General features: G+C 36.8%; 4 protein-coding genes across 5 annotated transcripts; 2 read left to right on the top strand and 2 right to left on the bottom strand.

Annotated features, from left to right (window-relative positions):
* Window positions 1–1,481: 1,481 nt before the first annotated feature.
* Window positions 1,482–3,550, top strand: LOC17884345. Its single transcript, XM_023780244.1, has 8 exons — window positions 1,482–2,050; window positions 2,148–2,235; window positions 2,375–2,460; window positions 2,598–2,676; window positions 2,765–2,824; window positions 2,980–3,101; window positions 3,187–3,258; window positions 3,349–3,550. The coding sequence occupies exons 1-8, from the start codon at window positions 1,755–1,757 to the stop codon at window positions 3,449–3,451; spliced, it is 906 nt and encodes a 301-aa protein (XP_023636012.1). The 5' UTR covers window positions 1,482–1,754; the 3' UTR covers window positions 3,452–3,550.
* On the bottom strand, window positions 3,440–9,624 carry LOC17883333 (katanin p80 WD40 repeat-containing subunit B1 homolog). 2 transcript variants are annotated; one of them, XM_023780242.1, is made up of 19 exons: window positions 9,318–9,624; window positions 9,087–9,241; window positions 8,694–8,824; window positions 8,431–8,548; window positions 8,076–8,302; window positions 7,624–7,726; window positions 7,252–7,322; window positions 7,093–7,167; window positions 6,805–6,948; window positions 6,301–6,643; window positions 5,675–6,196; window positions 5,322–5,381; window positions 5,127–5,236; window positions 4,710–4,844; window positions 4,505–4,579; window positions 4,301–4,413; window positions 4,084–4,200; window positions 3,923–3,991; window positions 3,440–3,749 (listed from the first exon to the last, which is right to left on the bottom strand). In XM_023780242.1, the coding sequence occupies exons 2-19, from the start codon at window positions 9,112–9,114 to the stop codon at window positions 3,551–3,553; spliced, it is 2,640 nt and encodes an 879-aa protein (XP_023636010.1). In that variant the 5' UTR covers window positions 9,115–9,241; window positions 9,318–9,624; the 3' UTR covers window positions 3,440–3,550. The 2 variants fall into 2 exon arrangements, with proteins under 2 accessions (XP_023636010.1, XP_023636011.1); XM_023780243.1 differs by having other exon boundaries at window positions 3,651–3,852.
* A 973-nt stretch (window positions 9,625–10,597) lies between these two features.
* On the bottom strand, window positions 10,598–11,170 carry LOC17881718. The gene has a single exon (XM_006288949.2). It carries the CDS (start codon window positions 11,018–11,020, stop codon window positions 10,811–10,813), a length of 210 nt encoding a protein of 69 aa, XP_006289011.1. The 5' UTR covers window positions 11,021–11,170; the 3' UTR covers window positions 10,598–10,810.
* A 1,595-nt stretch (window positions 11,171–12,765) lies between these two features.
* On the top strand, window positions 12,766–15,741 carry LOC17884048 (alpha-galactosidase 1). Its single transcript, XM_006289469.2, has 15 exons — window positions 12,766–12,987; window positions 13,286–13,344; window positions 13,443–13,499; window positions 13,616–13,650; window positions 13,737–13,840; window positions 13,929–14,004; window positions 14,118–14,176; window positions 14,272–14,337; window positions 14,422–14,505; window positions 14,593–14,657; window positions 14,741–14,823; window positions 14,906–14,996; window positions 15,075–15,124; window positions 15,231–15,371; window positions 15,486–15,741. Exons 1-15 carry the CDS (start codon window positions 12,809–12,811, stop codon window positions 15,576–15,578), a joined length of 1,242 nt encoding a protein of 413 aa, XP_006289531.2. The 5' UTR covers window positions 12,766–12,808; the 3' UTR covers window positions 15,579–15,741.
* The last annotated feature ends 1,205 nt before the right edge of the window (window positions 15,742–16,946 follow it).

Raw genomic sequence — 16,946 nt, 5'->3', positions numbered from 1 at the left:
ACATCATCGAAGTTATCTTATCCTCAAAAAATCTATCATTCGTTGACATCAGATGTTTTCCAGGTGCTTGTTGGGATGAAGTAAATTGCAGTCTACTGCATTTTGTGATCTTTGTAGAAGTCTTTAAGTTGGGTGCAATGCTTACTCTTCTCAAATTGGCATGAGAGTGTAAGAAATTGGTTCATGTGACTGTTTTAAGGTGTATTTGGATGTTTCTTCTGCTGCAAATTTTTGTTGTAGACTGTTGTAATCCTGATCCTTACCTAAGGGGTTTGTACGTATCATGTATGGTCATTTGTCTTGAGCTCTTGGATTCTGATTTCTTAGTTGCAGTGTTTATTTTGAATAATGTGATGTCTCTTTAGTCGAAAATTGATGCATGAATTGAAACTAGTAATTTGGTCTTTTATTAGGCTAGAAGTAGAGCTCCAGCAGTTTATGATTCGTACATGAATATTGGCATTGACGTCTATATGTATTTGGAGAAATGGAGCAAAAACAGACGTTGTCCTGAAGAAAGATGTGTAACTTGATGTTGGAAACTATGCAAAGGGCAATCATGCTTTTTCCCTTTTGACAATCTAATTTTCTCCAAAATAGATTGCAAAGATGAGGGGCTTGCTCACTCGGAGTTTGTGTTCTTTTCTAGTGCAGCATGTTAAAAGAGAGATGTTTTAAATTACAGAGAGAAAAAAAGTTGGCCAAAACAAACTCAAGTCAGACCAGGATAGGAGAATAGTTAAGAGATTGAAAAGCAATTATCTGCATTCAAAATCCTTCTCTCTTTCTTTAACCACGTTCTCACAGAAAAAGACTTTTCACTAAAGCTACGTAATTTGGAAATTCAATGGATGCTTCAGCCAGACTCGGATTGATTTGGCCTGACATATGTTTTCTACAAAACAGAGACGAGACATTGATACAACCAGAATCCGAGATAAATTTCGAAAATGAACGTCAATTTACGAAACATTAAAATCAGAATTGCCGTTTTTCTTTTTTTTTTTTGTTGTGACCTACTACTACTACTACTACTACTACTACTACTAACTCAGACGTGAAGGAAACGTCGATAGATAGAAGTAGAGAACGAAGAATGTTGTCGGGATCTAAAGCTTTCTTTCTACGTAGTAATAAACTAAGAAGTAAGAACGCCCTAGCCCCTAGCTAGGTTAGCAATGTTATCAAGGAAACTGATCATGTTCCCGTTTTCTAAATGGGCCTTTGTTACTACGAAACCCACCAGATGACCAGAACCCTCTGCATTAGGAACCCTTAAGGAACCGAATGAGTTTCGGTGATCATGATTCTAGAAAACACGCCTGAATTATGATTGGTGTAATGCTTACTCTTCCCAAATGGCATGAGGAATTGGTTCCTTTGAGTGTTCTTTTTGGATGGTTATGTGATAAAGCTAAGCTATGCGTCTATGAGGGATGTTGTTCTTCCAACTTGGTTTCGGTTATGCTAAGCTAATAAAGTAAGAAGTCATATTTTTTTTTGCCGGTCACTGTGGTTTTCAATTTTCAGACTCTTCTGTTGGGTTTGAGTTTGACTGTTTGACTTCGACTGGATGAGTTAAGTCTTAGAACCGATTTTACGATGTTGTAATCCGACAATTTTATGAGTTTAGGAGTAATGTGAAAGAGCAGACAAGTGTTTTATAAAAAACAGGAAACACAAACTTGAGCTTGTGTGAGTGGGTGACTGAAATCGCAAAAAACACGCGAATAGATCGAACAAGGAACGAGAAAATGTACGAAAATAATATCTTATCGCTCTCTTCTTGCACCATGAATCTCAATTTCGCTTTCTCCCCTTTCTTTATCTCTCAGACACAACCATTCTCATCCCACAAACGCTATCTTCCCACTCTCGTCGCTGTTTCTGCTAATTCCGACAACCACCTCGTCGGTGACAGTGACGACGGAGTTTCGGCGGCGAAGAAAGGGTCAGGTACGACGGCGAGAGGAAGGAGACTACTCAAGGTTAGAGAAGAGAAGAGGAAACGCGACTACGATCGTCTTCACGATTACCCATCTTGGGCCAAGTACTTCTTTCTTTTTGCACCCCAAGTGTTTGTGTTTTTGCCTAAACCAGGATAAATCGTTAACCTTTTGCTGAGTTGGTGGAATTTATTAACGCAGGGTACTGGAAAGTGCGTGTAAAGATGATGAAGAGCTTCGAGCTGTTCTTGGTGATAGCATTGGAAATCCTGACCTCATGAGAAAGAAGGTTAATTTCTTGGTCTCTCCTCTCTATATTTATGTCCGACTTCGTTACAATGAATTTGCTTCTCTGTTTATTTATGTTGTTTCTATCGATTGTCAAGTTCAACTCACTTCGACATGTTTCTGTTTACTAATCTATTCAGGTTGAAGAAAGGGTTAGGAAGAAGGGTAAAGATTTCCAGAAGCAGAAGACTGGTTCTGTGCTTTCTTTCAAAGTTAACTTCAGAGAGTGAGGCATTTTTTTTTAACATCTTGGTTATTGCTTCCCTTTGGTTTCTTTCTGCTGACACTAGAGTATAAGACCACTTCAGAATCCCATTCCGTAAATTACTCATTTGACTAGTATTCGTCTTTTGAGAAGTGCAGTTTCAATCCTGTTGATTCCTTTATATGGTTTGAGCTCTATGGAACGCCTTCAGATCGAGATGTTGATCTTATTGGAAGTGTAAGAAATTGATCTTCTTCTTGCTATTGATTCAATGCTTGTTCCATTTCTTTCTTTTGACCACAACAAAACTCGAGTTTCTTAACAGGTTATACAGGCATGGTATGTTATGGGGAGATTGGGAGCTTTCAATACATCTAACTTACAGGTTTGTTCATTATCCGCTCTGTATTTTCTGCTACTGGTCCTCAACTATTATCAATCACACCACCATCAATTTCAGTTGCCAATCATGTTTTTCTCCCCCTTTTCATGGGCATCTTCACGCTGGTCTGAATGATATAATCTAAACTCTGATTGCAGCTAGCAAACTCATCTCTAGAATATGATCCTCTCTACGACGCAGAGAAGGGGTTCAAAGTGATGCCTTCATCGTTTCATGACATCAGCGATGTCGAATTTCAAGACAATTGGGGTCGTGTGTGGTAAACAACTGATCCTTCATAATGCAAACCATTCCCTTAAAAATCGTGTAATTTGTCTGAACTTTACTTGCACTGTTTGTTGTAGGGTTGATCTTGGTACTTCCGACATCTTTGCACTTGATGTGCTTCTCAACTGTTTGACAGTTATGAGTTCAGAGTAAGTATCACAAGAGAACTTTGTTGTTTCCTTTTTGAGGATATCTTCTTTAAATGATTGCAGAAAACTTTAATTTTGTTATAATTTCAGGTACTTGGGCATTCAACAAGTAGTATTTGGTGGTAAACGAATGGGAGATTGGGAAGAGGGAATGACAAATCCCGATTTTGGTTACAAGTACTTCAAGATCTGAATCTAGTAGAAAACAGTTTTGTTAAACAATAAAGGCTTCTCTTTTTTGTTGCTCTTAAGAACATATAGCTAAAAAGTGTGGAAGATATGATAACCTAGATCAATACAACAGCCGAAATGGCTCTTTACACACAAAGTTAGCTTGAAACTGAGAGATTACCGTGGAGGTCTTGCTTCCGCAAAGCAAAAGTAACCAACTCATAGCAGTGGCCAGACGCAATACGCGAGGGTTAGTTAGTCTTCCATAGACTCTTTTGGTTAGCTTTGTAGAATTAGCTTTAGTTTTGTTAAACTCCACACTGGAACCAAATCCACATCCAAAAAGTTAGGAGTCATCACGATGAAACTTCTTGAAATGTTAAGTTGAGTTCATGCAGAGTCTTCGCCACCAAATTTCCTCTTCTACATAACCATAGGAGATATATAAGACGTAAGATAATATACTTGAAAGAGAGAGAAGAGATCTACTCACCTTGCTAAAGAGGGAAGGCAAGCCTTGATTTTCTCGAGTTCAACAAAGCAACAACTGTACCGCTCCATCCTGAATATCAAAAAGCGTGTTTGACTCAAAAAAAAGAGAGTAAATTGCAATTGAAAGTTACAATGAAGGTTAAGATTGAAGCTCCAACCAACCTTTGCTCGGCCTCAATATCTACACCAACAGATGATGGAGCCGACAGCGACGAGTAAATTTGTGACCCATACATTCTTACCAGCTTAAGCAGCAAGTCCAGGCAGACACTCAAATGACTAAAGACGGGTAATGGTGATTAGAAGACAAAAAAAAAACTACGGATTCATAGTTTGATAGATGACCATGTCATTATGTTCTTTACAATGAATTGCTCACCTATCCATATTGCTCCCTAGAAGAGCTGTCAAAAGGGGAAGAAGAGATGTACAAGTATCCAGTGTCAAGATCTCAGGTCTCTCGTTTACTATAAGTAGTACATCCGCAATGACCTGTACCAAATGCAATAACGAGAGTTTTAAAATCTATACGTAGTGTTTTTATATACATTAATTTGAAAGGAAACAAACAGAAGTTGCTTACAGCATTATCAGCCATCTTCTCTATTGAACTTATCGAGTTTTTAATATCATTTCGTTCCCAATATCTACGCACTACCTGCAAATCGGATGAAGCTATTTAGAAGATGAACAATTTTTATGGAAATCTATGAAGTATTTTACAGCTATCATTCTAATTAGTAAATAGACCAAAAGAATTATCATAGTCTGTACTTTCTTGGTGTTACCTGTAACTTAGCCAAGCGAGACTGCATAGAGCTGACAAATTGATCGTGTTGCCCCATTATGTCTGCAACTATATCTTCTTCGCTATCAGAAGTGATTCCTTGATCAACTGGCACATGATTTCCTCTCTGCTTGGGCTGTACGAAGGAAATTAATGTCATCATTATATCAGTAGGAACACAGCGTAAGCATGACTATATGAGATGTTGAAGACTGATAACTGGGAAATTTAATGTCTACTAAAACGCTAAAGATGCAGGATCAGTTAAAATTGATTTTTTTTTATCTAAAAAGGATCTGACATCTGACTAAATATACACGGCACTATTTGTTTTGCCCGTCCTCATTCTTCGTTTCTACAGTCCCTGTTTCATAGCCTCGAGATCCCAAATAGAAAACAAAACTTTTAAGGCCATTACCATATTGGTAGGGCGAATGTTTGGTGCAGTCATATTTCCACCAGAAGAACCCTCAAAGTTTGAAAATCTTCCTCTTCTTTCCCTATTTAGAACCAGGGAATGCAGTCTTCCTAGTATGTCAAGGCAGATAATGAGATTTTTTTTCATATGCACACTGAAAGGGAAAAACAAAAACATATGTTCGGAATGCGTTACCTCCTTTTCGACTTTCAGTAGGACTTGGATCTCTATTCGCATTATAGCTGCTCAAGTCAGCTGAAATAAAGAGTTAGTTAGCTTAGAACTAAGAACAGGATCCAGAAAACTCAAGATACTTATCTATAACATAGAAGGACCAACTAAACAAGAAGTTGTGATACCAAAACAATTTGTACTAAAAATAACATCTATACCTAAAGACTGATTCCTAGGATCTCATAAATATAAACCAAAGTCCTTCAGAATTTCGTAAAAGTTTTCTCCGTGATTATGATGCCAAGATAGGTGAGCAATATCAAATGCCATTCATATTTGCTCTAAAACATAAGAAGACTGGAAAGGCAACATACAGCTTTCGTCGTAATTGCTCGGAGGTGACCTCACCAGTGATCTTGAACTAAACCTTCCAAATCCCCTGTATCTGTTATCTTTACTTGTTCTCTCAGCTGTATCCCATGTGCCACCTTCGTAACTAGGATATGTATTTCCATCTTGTAAAGTGTTTGGTTCTATAGGCTGAGATTGTGACCTTTCAAGAAGCGAACTGGTTGGTAGATCTGGCTCATTTCTGCTGCTCAACAGCCTTCGAGAATCAGCCGCCTTTGACTGCAGCGAATATGGCATAGTTCTTCCAATAATGTCAAGTTCTGCTCTAGATTCAGATGCCTGCTCAATTATTGGGTCTGCTCTGGGGACAATTACTTGAAAATAATCTTCTTTATTGACTACTGGAGGATTCGCCTTTGGATTAGCTTTTCCAAAATTCCTCTTTGAGGCTGCAGCAGTAGGGACAACTGTAGAAACACCAGAAGCGATTTTTGGAGCACTGGTCAAAGTAACCCTGCGAGGAGAGTCTGATATACTTCCTGTGGCTTCAACAATAGACAAACCAAAAAATGCAATATCAATAAATAAGTAGTAACATTATAGCAAAGAGCGAAAAGAGAAAGAAAAGAGAGAATAAAGTAAAACATACATGACAAGGTTCTTGACTCTTTTACTGCGTCTGAACTATGAGTAACTGACAACTTTCCGAGAGGCTTTGGTTCCTTTACCAAAGGATCTGAACTTTGAGATACTGATGACCTACCGGTAGCCTTTGTTTCTTTTGGCAAAGGATCCGAGTTTTGAGAAACAGATAATTTTCCAAGAGACTTTGTTTCCTTCAATATAGAATCCACTTTCTGGGAACCAGGCAACTTTCCGAGAATAACCTTTGAGCTGTTATCGTGTAGACCTGCTTGGTCTCTGCCTGATCCCGATGTTTTCTCTGAATGAGAATTCGAATGATTGGCGCCTCCACTCATAGGCTCAGTGCGCTGAGAATGTCATTAGAAAATTGGATGGACAGCTTAGCGATAACAACTACTGGGTTTAGAAAAAAAAAAAAAAAAAAAGGAAAAAAAGAAAGAAGAAAGAGATAACAACTACTGAACAGGCGAAACTATAACAAAGCATGCATGTAGGGAGAGAGAGATACCGAGAGGTCTACAACCCACACGCCTACACAATTTTGATTGTATGAGCAACCGAGAAGCTTTCCCTCGTGAGCATTCATATCTGACAAGTTTGACCATCCAACATCCACTCCATCGTGACATCTTATTGGCTCCCACGAGAAAATCTACAATTTGCATGGAAGTTAGTGAAGAAAGGACAGCAAACATGTATATTAAGATTAAAATCAGTGAAATGTAAGTGTTATATCCTTGAAAGAGCGATTTGTTAAGCTCATATATTTCTAACTGAGACATCCAGAAGAACTTACTTTGAGACTTTCTTGCAATCCACAAAGCACACTCTTTCCGTCTGGATTAAAGGTCAGGCAACGAACCCCAGTAGTCTAAAAAATCAGAAAATTAAAAAGATCGAATACTCGAAGTAGACTCAGCTTATACCTATGAGTAGTACAAACAACACATGATACCTCAGTTCCACCAGAACCAATAAGCTCGAATGTTTCCAGGTCCCAGAATTTCACAGTCTTATCAGCTGAACCTATTACCATAGGCAAAAATAAACACATAATTTAAATGAATACTGTAATAAGGAAACGATGCCATAAAAAGAAATAGATGAGAAAGCTGTAAATATGGGAAACTTGGGAGTTACTACGAGAGGATATGCAAGTGGTCTACTGATGTTGGAGTTAGTTAATAGTTACGCCCTGTAATCTTGTTCATAGCACATTTAGCTTTCATAATAAATCAGGTTCATATCATTGTGTGATAGATCTATGTCACCCGAAAATCTAAAAGCTTCAACGTAATGAAGTTTCCCTAGTAAGTGCGATACAGACCTGTTGCTAGCAGAAATTCATGGGGGTGAAAATCTAGACTCTGAATTTTCCCTTCATGACTCTTAAACTCATGCAAAAGTTTTCCAGCAGTCAAATCCCACACCTGGTGAAAGCAACCAACATATCAGATCCAACGTCAAGAGAGAAAGCAAAAATTGCAGGTAACTTGCTTTTCAGGATAACAAGTAGAGTAAGCACTAAGCAGTACAAACTCGGAGATGAGACAAAACGATAATCTAAAAAGAGATAGGAAAGCCAGATAATCTAAGTATCCAAGTTGGTCAGGTAGTATGATAGCACACATCTCTCAGCAACAGTTTATGCCTACTTAACAAAATGTGGTATTGTTTTTCAAAGTATCCTCAGAAAATAAAAATTCTGAATTCTATCAAATTGACTCCCTAGTTGTCCTCCCCAATACACACTAAGAAAGGAAAAAGAGAGCTTCAAACCTTCACAACATTATCTTCTCCTCCAGAAACAATCCAACGACCATCTGGAGTGAATCTGAGTACATTGACCCCTCGAGTGTGACCCTTGTAAGTATGGATACAGCCCTTCTTTCTTATATCCCATATCTTAAGATTTGTGTCTAGAGATCCAGAAGCGAAAAACTCGCCAAAAGGGTGAAAATTCACGGCTATGCAATTCGACCTGTGACCGGTGAGAGTTCTGACAACTACTCATAGATGCAACAAAAAATAACATATTCAGTCAATAAAAGAGCTGGGTGTGGGCCACACCGTGTGGCTGACTAAACAGAATGAGAAGAGTAAATTTAGATGATCAGAGAACTACTAAACTTACCCTTTGCCTCCTCCAGATCCCAAAGTTTAATTGTACCACTAGCAGCTCCAGCTGCTACTAAGCCTTCCGAAGCATCAAACGTTACTGAATCAATCCCACTCGAGTGGCCATACAAGCTCTGACCCCAAAACACCCACAAGTAGACAGTCAGACAGAAAATACTACATTCCATCTAATGTGTGTCGCAGTTCCCCTAAACCAAAATCATAATCTACGGAGGCATTCGGCAATAGAAAGCAATGGAGGGAGAAGTGAGAACTGACCAGAATGGCGTTGGGCTTACCAATAGCCCATAGATTGACCTTGTGATCTTCCCCGCCTGTTACGAGAACCCTGGAGGACTTCCTCCCAATCTTAAGACAATTAACAGCAGCAGAATGTGCCACAAATTCCTCTGTGGTATTCCAAAAATGTATCACACAACACAAGTCAAGGCTAAACAATACTTTCACATAGGAGACTCTAGTCAAAAGTAAGAAAATGACTAAAAGTCTAAAAAAATTAAGAGATATCGAAAACTCATAAAACGCAAAGCTAAGAAGAGCATACAGATCTCGTGAACCAGAGCGGCACTGGAGTTAATCAATGATTCCAACAGACAAACCTAAAAGATGAAATCAAAGAAAATTTGGTATAAACAACAACAAAAAGGATACGGAGCTTGTAGGCGCGCTTGGTGTTCATGGCGGAAACGAAACCCTTACATCGGCGAACATTCAAAATTCAACTCTCCAGCAAACAAAAAAAATACAAACTCGAATAACCCAGAAAGCTCAAAGCAGCTTAAGATCTCTGCTTCCGCAGTCGCAATCTGAAATCTCGAATAGATCAGCAACAACAAAAATTCCATAGAAAGAGAGAGTGATGAAGAAACTATATTAGCATACCAGCAAAATTTAAGCTTCATTCAGCTCCAACAAAACCCAGAAAGCCAAATCTCAGCTCCGAACCCAAATTGATTGGAAGATAATGCAGATTGAAGAACAATATCCTGCAGTAAAGTAAACGTCGTTGTTCCCTTTACGAAGAAGCTTATAGAAAGAAAAAAATGGAGTTGTTGGATGAGTTAACTCTTTATTCATATATTTCAAAGTGTGTTTTTCTCCTCTAATGGCGACGAGAGGAGAGAAGAGAAAGAGAGAGAGAGTGAGAGAAATGTGAATAACACACAGACAACACAAAGAAGCAGAGAGACTAGAGAGAGAGAGAGAGAGAGAGAGAGAGAGAGAGAGAGAGAGAGAGAGAGGAAGCTGCTTTATTTTAGTAATTTACTTACCTCTTCTCCTCTATTCAAATTCCAAATTCATTTGTTTCAAATTTATAAAATTTTCTTGACAACATTTTTCACAATTTTTCAAAATCGATTTTACTGCCAAAATATCACATATGTAAGGGAATTTGTTTTACTTGTTTGGTAAATAATGAATAATCTAATCTACCGGTTCAAAGTTCAAACTCTGTTGGTAAATAAATAATGAATAAACTGTCACAGTATCATATAAGAGAGTTTATAAATATGTTAGTATTAGTGTTTTGTCATTTTTGTTTGATTCGGTTGATATTTTTCAGAAACTTTACAGCAGAGTACTATATAGTATAGCATTGTATAGTAAACTATTAGTTCCCGTCGGTGCTTTAGTGCAGTTAACAACGATAACCGGTTTTGTTTTGGTGTTCCTAATCGGTTTTAGACCTTTATTAGTGACGTAGTTTAGGGATCTTGTAGTTAAGGCATTGTTTCAGTTTTAATGATAAGCTTATTACAAAATGGGGTTAGGCTTAATTTAGATATCTTTTTCCATTGTGTCACAATATATTTTTAGCTCATGCATATGTGCGCCTGTGATATGTAGGTGTGTGATTTTGGTTCTTAACTCTCATTAGTAAGTAAAGAATCAGGTTTTGTGTATATATATATATATATATATATATTCAGAATTACCGAGTTAGCACGTTTGGGGGATTGATTCATTCGAAATGTATAAAATATTTGTTGTTCATGACTTAGTGAGCATTCGAAACATAATTAATAAACATTTAACATGTTAAGAAGGGGCATTATAACAGCTTAAACGTTAATGCAACCAAAATAATCGAATGTCCAGCTTTAATGGCAGGCTTACTCATGTCATGCATCTTGCGCAAGGTGACTATATATATAATGGCAATGATGATTATTTAAAATTTGGGTTTACAAAGAAGAGATAAGGTAAACACATAAAGCAAAAGGGTCCGATACAAAGTGTTAAATAATGGACCATGAAGGAGGCATGCAGGGTTACATTCATTTAGATAAAATGATATATATAAGTTAAAAAGTTGAAGAGAAATTAAACTTGGAAAAACATATAGCAAAGGGGTTGAAATTACGTAAATTAAACTAGCCGATGTAGATGTGAATCTTGAGAGCGAGAAGAAAGACGCAGACAAGGGAGAAGTAGAGAAGAGAATGGACGATAACGGAGACAGCGCTTGTCTGAAAATTACCGAACTCAACGTATCTTTGTCGTCCAGGCAGCTGAAACAGGAGCCCTGGCGTGAGCATCACGAAGAGTATCACCGTCACTAGCACCGGTCCCCAGTCCGACATCGTCTCTCTCTTTTTTCTTGATGGGTGATGATGCTTGCTTAAAAGAGTACGATATTGTGGGAGAAAGGAGAAGAGTGCGTTTTATAGTGTCATAATTAAGATTGGAGGAATGTGGAGAAGCTAAGGACGACGTGGGTCGGAGAGTTGATTCATGAAGTCACTGTTTGATTCTCCATTCTTTTGGAAGAGGGGGGTTTACTTGTGAATCAGGTTTTGATATTTTTTTGGGGAATTGTAATGTTCTTTCTCCAAACTTAGCAACTAAGTTGAAAAGTGGAAAAATACACATGTCCTCCATAAACTATATAGACTTACGTAACTTAACATTTTTTTTTTTTGATAAAATGCAAATATCATATAAATATGAAAACAGGGCTTTCACCCATTACAAAGTTTCCTTGGCAAAAAATAAAACAAAGAAACGATACAATATGATTCATAGAATCCAAAAGACTAGCCGTAACTTAACATTAATAACAAAAAAAATAAGATAATATAGAATGAAATCAAGGAACAAGACATACTTATTATTTTATTTTTTTCTTGATACAGACATAAATAAGTTTTTGAAAACCCTTGAGTGAAAATGAAATTAGAACGAGAAGAAAATGACATATATATGCCGACCAAAAAAAAGCCCGATATATTAATGTTATGGCTAAAGACGTATAGAAATCAAATACCTTCTGTAATGTCTTATACAAAGACATACTTGGACCCAAAAAAAAAACAAAAAACAAAAACAAGAAAGACATATATAATGTCTTAAACAGAAAAAGACATACTGTCATAAACTTATAATTCAAAGAACCATCCAGAAATCATAGTTTATCGTAATATCAGTAATTTATGACTTTTGATTGTATTTTATTTTTATATCACATTCTCAAAACTAGGATGTTGAAAAATTACATCGTCAAAACTAGTATATATTTTAATTGAATTATTTATCAAATATTTGACAACTATATAAAACTGGGCTAGTTAGGTTGGTTTAATCTTTGACTACCTTTAATATTTAACATTAGAAGTGTTATAAACAAAAACGAATGGAATTAAAGAAATGAATACATTGTAAAACCATACATTTAATCTTATTATTCAAGAGAGTAAACCCAAACAAATTAAGTGTAGACAATATTTCCAACAAGATCAAACCAAAATCCAAGATTCAGCAGCAATACAGTGATGGCAAAGTCAGTGATGATAACCCATATATAAATTTTCTCAAAAAAAAAAAAACAGACCCAATTAAGTGTTTGATTTCGATTTTGCTTCCCCTAAAAGTCATGTTTTATGTATACCTTGTCGCAGCTACTACGTTTTAGAATCGTGCGCTTTTTCTCATTGTTAAAAATTTTGATTACAGTATTTGAAAATTTCCAACGTTAACTTTGGTCAGACACTTTTCTAATTAAAATCAACAAATTTATGAACTAAACTGATCTCTTATTTAGATCATGTTTAAGGAACCCAATCACCAAGATTGTGTAAGATTTATATATGATTTTCTTCTCTGTATCTGACCTGGTTTTACCATTATACGTATCATTTATGTGGACGTTAAAATTTTTATAAATGTAAAGAAAAGGAAAACTTTAGAAAAAGGAAAACACGATTTTCAAAATCAACAAAAAAAGCAAAACAACAGATAAGAGTATAAGGGGCAAAATGGGAATAAAACAGATATTTTTTAGAACACTCTTATTAAGCTTCTCTACTACAAAGTACAAAACAAACTACTTAAGCTTCGCACTCTGTTTTCTTGTTTGACGAGATTTTGCAGAGATGGCGAGAACAGAGAAACTTCTTCAGATGGTGAAGATATCAACGATACTTATGATGATTATGGTTTTAGTTTTATCAATGGTGATGACGATGGCCGAGTCTTCGAGATCAGTTGACGATTCTGAGATCTTAAGAAGACACTTGCTCGCTAATGGCCTCGGCGTCACTCCTCCCATGGGGTTCGTATAACTCTCTTTCTCTCTTGCTCTGTGATTTCTTAGCTTGTTTCTTTCTTTTTCTTTTCAGTGGTTGGTTGATTTTGCCATAGATTCCCTTAATTGGGGTTTGCAGAATCGAAAGACAACACACATTCTACAACCACTAGTCTTTGAATTTGACTTACATATATATTCTGAAGTTTTTGTGTTCAGACAAAGTTAATAATCTTGATTGATTTTTTCTATGCTGTGTAAAGTGTTTTTTGTCTTTTGTGTTCTTGATGACGTCTGAATAAAGTTCAATGTGATGGTGTTGCAGGTGGAATAGCTGGAACCATTTCAGCTGCAACATAGATGAGAGGATGATCAAAGAAACTGGTAAATGTTTCAATCTCTTTTTCTCAAACCCTGGAATAATCTTGCATCTTTAGTCTCCTGGCATCTTAACAAATCAGTCAATCTAATGCTTGCAACAGCTGATGCTTTGGTTACCACTGGCCTCTCTAAGCTTGGTTACAACTATGTTAACATCGGTATGGCTCCAACAGCATAGTATGAATAATCATTATTGTATCCCTCTGAAGTTTATTAATTTTTCCATCAGTGTTATTGTTGTTCTCAGTACTGAATTCATAGTTTTGTTCCTCAGATGATTGCTGGGCTGAAATTGCTCGTGACAACAAGGTATTAAACACTTGTTTGTGTTTCCTGGTTTCATTTCTTGTTCTGCAGTTTTGCTTAATGTGGTCTTCCTCAAATCTGTTTTCCAGGGAAGTCTGGTGCCAAAGAAGTCAACTTTCCCTTCTGGTATTAAAGCGCTTGCGGATTATGTCCACAGCAAAGGCCTTAAGCTTGGGATTTACTCAGATGCCGGGTAAACTTTTTAACTGCCTTTGTTTCTAGAATCATAGTTTCAGTGATTTGAACAAGAATACACTTTTTAAAACTGTTTTGGTTTGTAGGTATTTTACCTGCAGCAAAACCATGCCAGGTTCTTTAGGCCATGAGGAGCATGATGCCAAGACCTTTGCAGAATGGGTACGGTAGATGTCATTCTTGTTTTCTGACATTCTTTTTCATCTCATACACTGGTCATTGACCTGACTTTCAGACAGTGATGAGTAGTAACAATGCTTGGTCTAAAATTTCAGGGAATTGATTACTTGAAGTATGACAACTGCAACAACGATGGCTCTAAACCAACTGTCAGGTATGACTGAAGATACCGGTTGAGTTTCAGGTTTAACTAGCTACAAAATTTTCAACATATGAGAAACACATTCACTGGATGATGATACAATTCAGGTATCCAGTGATGACCCGAGCTCTGATGAAATCTGGCCGCCCCATCTTCCACTCCTTGTGTGAATGGTATAAATCATGTTCCCTTCTTAAAAGAAGATTGTGTTTATTCGTATGTGCAAGAATATGACTTTCAAATTGAGTTGGTATCAGGGGAGATATGCATCCAGCTCTATGGGGATCTCCAGTAGGCAACAGTTGGAGAACCACTAATGACATCAAAGATAACTGGCTGAGGTAAGAGTAAAAGATAAAGATGGCAGGAATATTTCTTCAAAAACGCTGAAGATCTCTTATCTTAACAAATTGTTTGGCTTATTACAGTATGATCTCAATAGCAGACATGAATGAAGTCTACGCTGAGCATGCAAGGCCTGGTGGCTGGAACGGTACTGTTTAAAGTGTTTTTGTAGATTTTGTGAAGGTTTTGGAGAAAATTGTGACGAGTGGGTGACCTTGTTGTTGGTTGCAGACCCGGATATGCTTGAAGTGGGTAATGGAGGAATGACGAAAGAGGAGTACATAGTCCATTTCAGCATATGGGCAATTTCAAAGGTAAGTAATATTCCTGAATTAGAGAAACTCTCTTCAATCAAAATTTATCAAGTCTTAAACCATTGGTGCATTTACATTTCAGGCTCCTCTTCTACTTGGTTGTGACATAAGAAACATGACCAAAGAAACAATGGAGATTGTCGCAAACAAGGAAGTCATTGCTATAAATCAAGGTACTTAAATTACTTTTTAGCCATCTTATGACTCCTTCTAAAGAATATATAATAAAGCAAAGGAGACGTTTCTTGTAGATCCACACGGTGTTCAGGCCAAGAAGGTTAGAATGGAAGGCGATATCGAGGTCAGATTACATCTTAAATACATGAAATTTACTATTCCGTCTGTGGACGTAAGCTTTTATCAAAAATAATACTTTGTTTTGATAATGAATTGGGAAATGGAATCAGGTTTGGGCAGGACCATTGTCAGGTTACAGAGTAGCTTTGCTTCTGTTGAACCGTGGACCATCGCGAAATTCGATCACTGCTCTTTGGGATGATATTGAGATCCCTGCAAACAGCATAGTTCAAGCCAGAGATCTATGGGAGGTACACAATGCATACATACATATTCAACTGTACATACATGCATACAAACACTTAAAAAAATATATCTGATCTTTAGCCTTGTGATGAATGTGTATTGTTGTGATGTGAAAACAGCACAAGACATTGAAGCAAAAGTTTGTAGGGAACTTGACAGCAACAGTGGATTCTCATGCGTGTAAGCTGTATGTTCTCAAACCTGTTGCGTGAAATATATCTATAGAGAGACGGAGAGAGTTAGTGTGGCTACCCTGTATTCTCCAATTATTGTGTAAAAAACAATAAGGGTGCGTCTCAAATTGTGTTTCCACAGATGTGTCTCCAAAAAAGTGCTCTATTTTCACAAATTGCTAAAGATCATTTACTGATCTAATCCAACAGTGTTGTCGATGAGTTTGAAACGATGTGTGTCCTGCATATCATGATGAACTCTTTGCCTTACACCAAAATTAAAAAAAAAAAATAGCTCTTTGGCTTATTTGATTTTGTGGCGTACGACACACGCCACATCAGATCACATAACATAAATTGTGAGTTGGTCCACTTTGAGGAAGCAAATAATCTTTTATCATTCCAGTAACTTTCAGACTTTGCCGTAAAGTATACTCTCTGTTATATATATGCTGATTTTAATTTATATTTGTGATACCGATTTATAGGACAAAAAAAACGATAGACAAGCTAGAAACATGTTTTTTTTTTCTTTATTTTTTCTAATAGCGTATTAAAAACTCAAAATCATGCAATAGGGACACTGGGAAAGCATGCTCAGTTTTTAATAATAAGGATTCGAATGGCGACTGACTTGTAGTTTGTAGGACCACATGTGCACAGTTTGGGATCATCAGAGCAAAGATGCACACTTCAAATCCGTCTAGTGGTGTGGAGTAATCTGTACGTAATATTAAATTGAAATAAAAAAATTAATGATTCGATTGAGTTAACTAGAGTCCAATGCGATAATGACAATGAAATACCTTACGTACCATTTATTGAAACGCGTGAAGAAAATTCTGCAGTCACTGTATATTTTTTTGGATGTAAATGGCTGTTTACCAGATCAGCTTAATTTGGTTTATTCATAATTAAAATAGTTGGTCACTCCCAAAATTACTTGTTTAATTTATTGCTAAACTATTCCTCCTTGTAATTTTACCTGGAAAATAGCAAGCTCACTGTGATCTTATTCAGTTTCTGAGAAAGTAAAATTACAAAGAAGAAGAAGAAGAAGAAGAAGTTTGAATCGCTATGGGTATATGTTTGATCTGGTTAATGGTTAACCACAATCAAAGCTTTCTTTATTTTTATATCCAATCGCAGCCTTTTTACTAACTACTAGAATTAGTTAGAACTACTACTGATCTACTAGAATTAGTTATGAAGACGCCCTACGTACAGTTAACAACCTCTTCTTTTCCTCAATCTTTTTTACACTTTTTGCGTCATAGCCATATATAGCATACTCATTTGCCAATATCCGTGATTGAAGCTACACAAAATTATAAATATCCGAAACGAAAAAGACCCACTTGCTATGGAGACAACTGTGACTGTCACAGTCTGTATTGTGTATATATA

Source organism: Capsella rubella, unplaced genomic scaffold (assembly GCF_000375325.1).
Source record: "Capsella rubella cultivar Monte Gargano unplaced genomic scaffold, Caprub1_0 scaffold_6, whole genome shotgun sequence".
Classification (NCBI taxonomy): Eukaryota; Viridiplantae; Streptophyta; class Magnoliopsida; order Brassicales; family Brassicaceae; genus Capsella; species Capsella rubella.
Note: the sequence above shows the minus strand (reverse complement) of the source record. Positions and strands in the feature narration are given on the sequence as shown.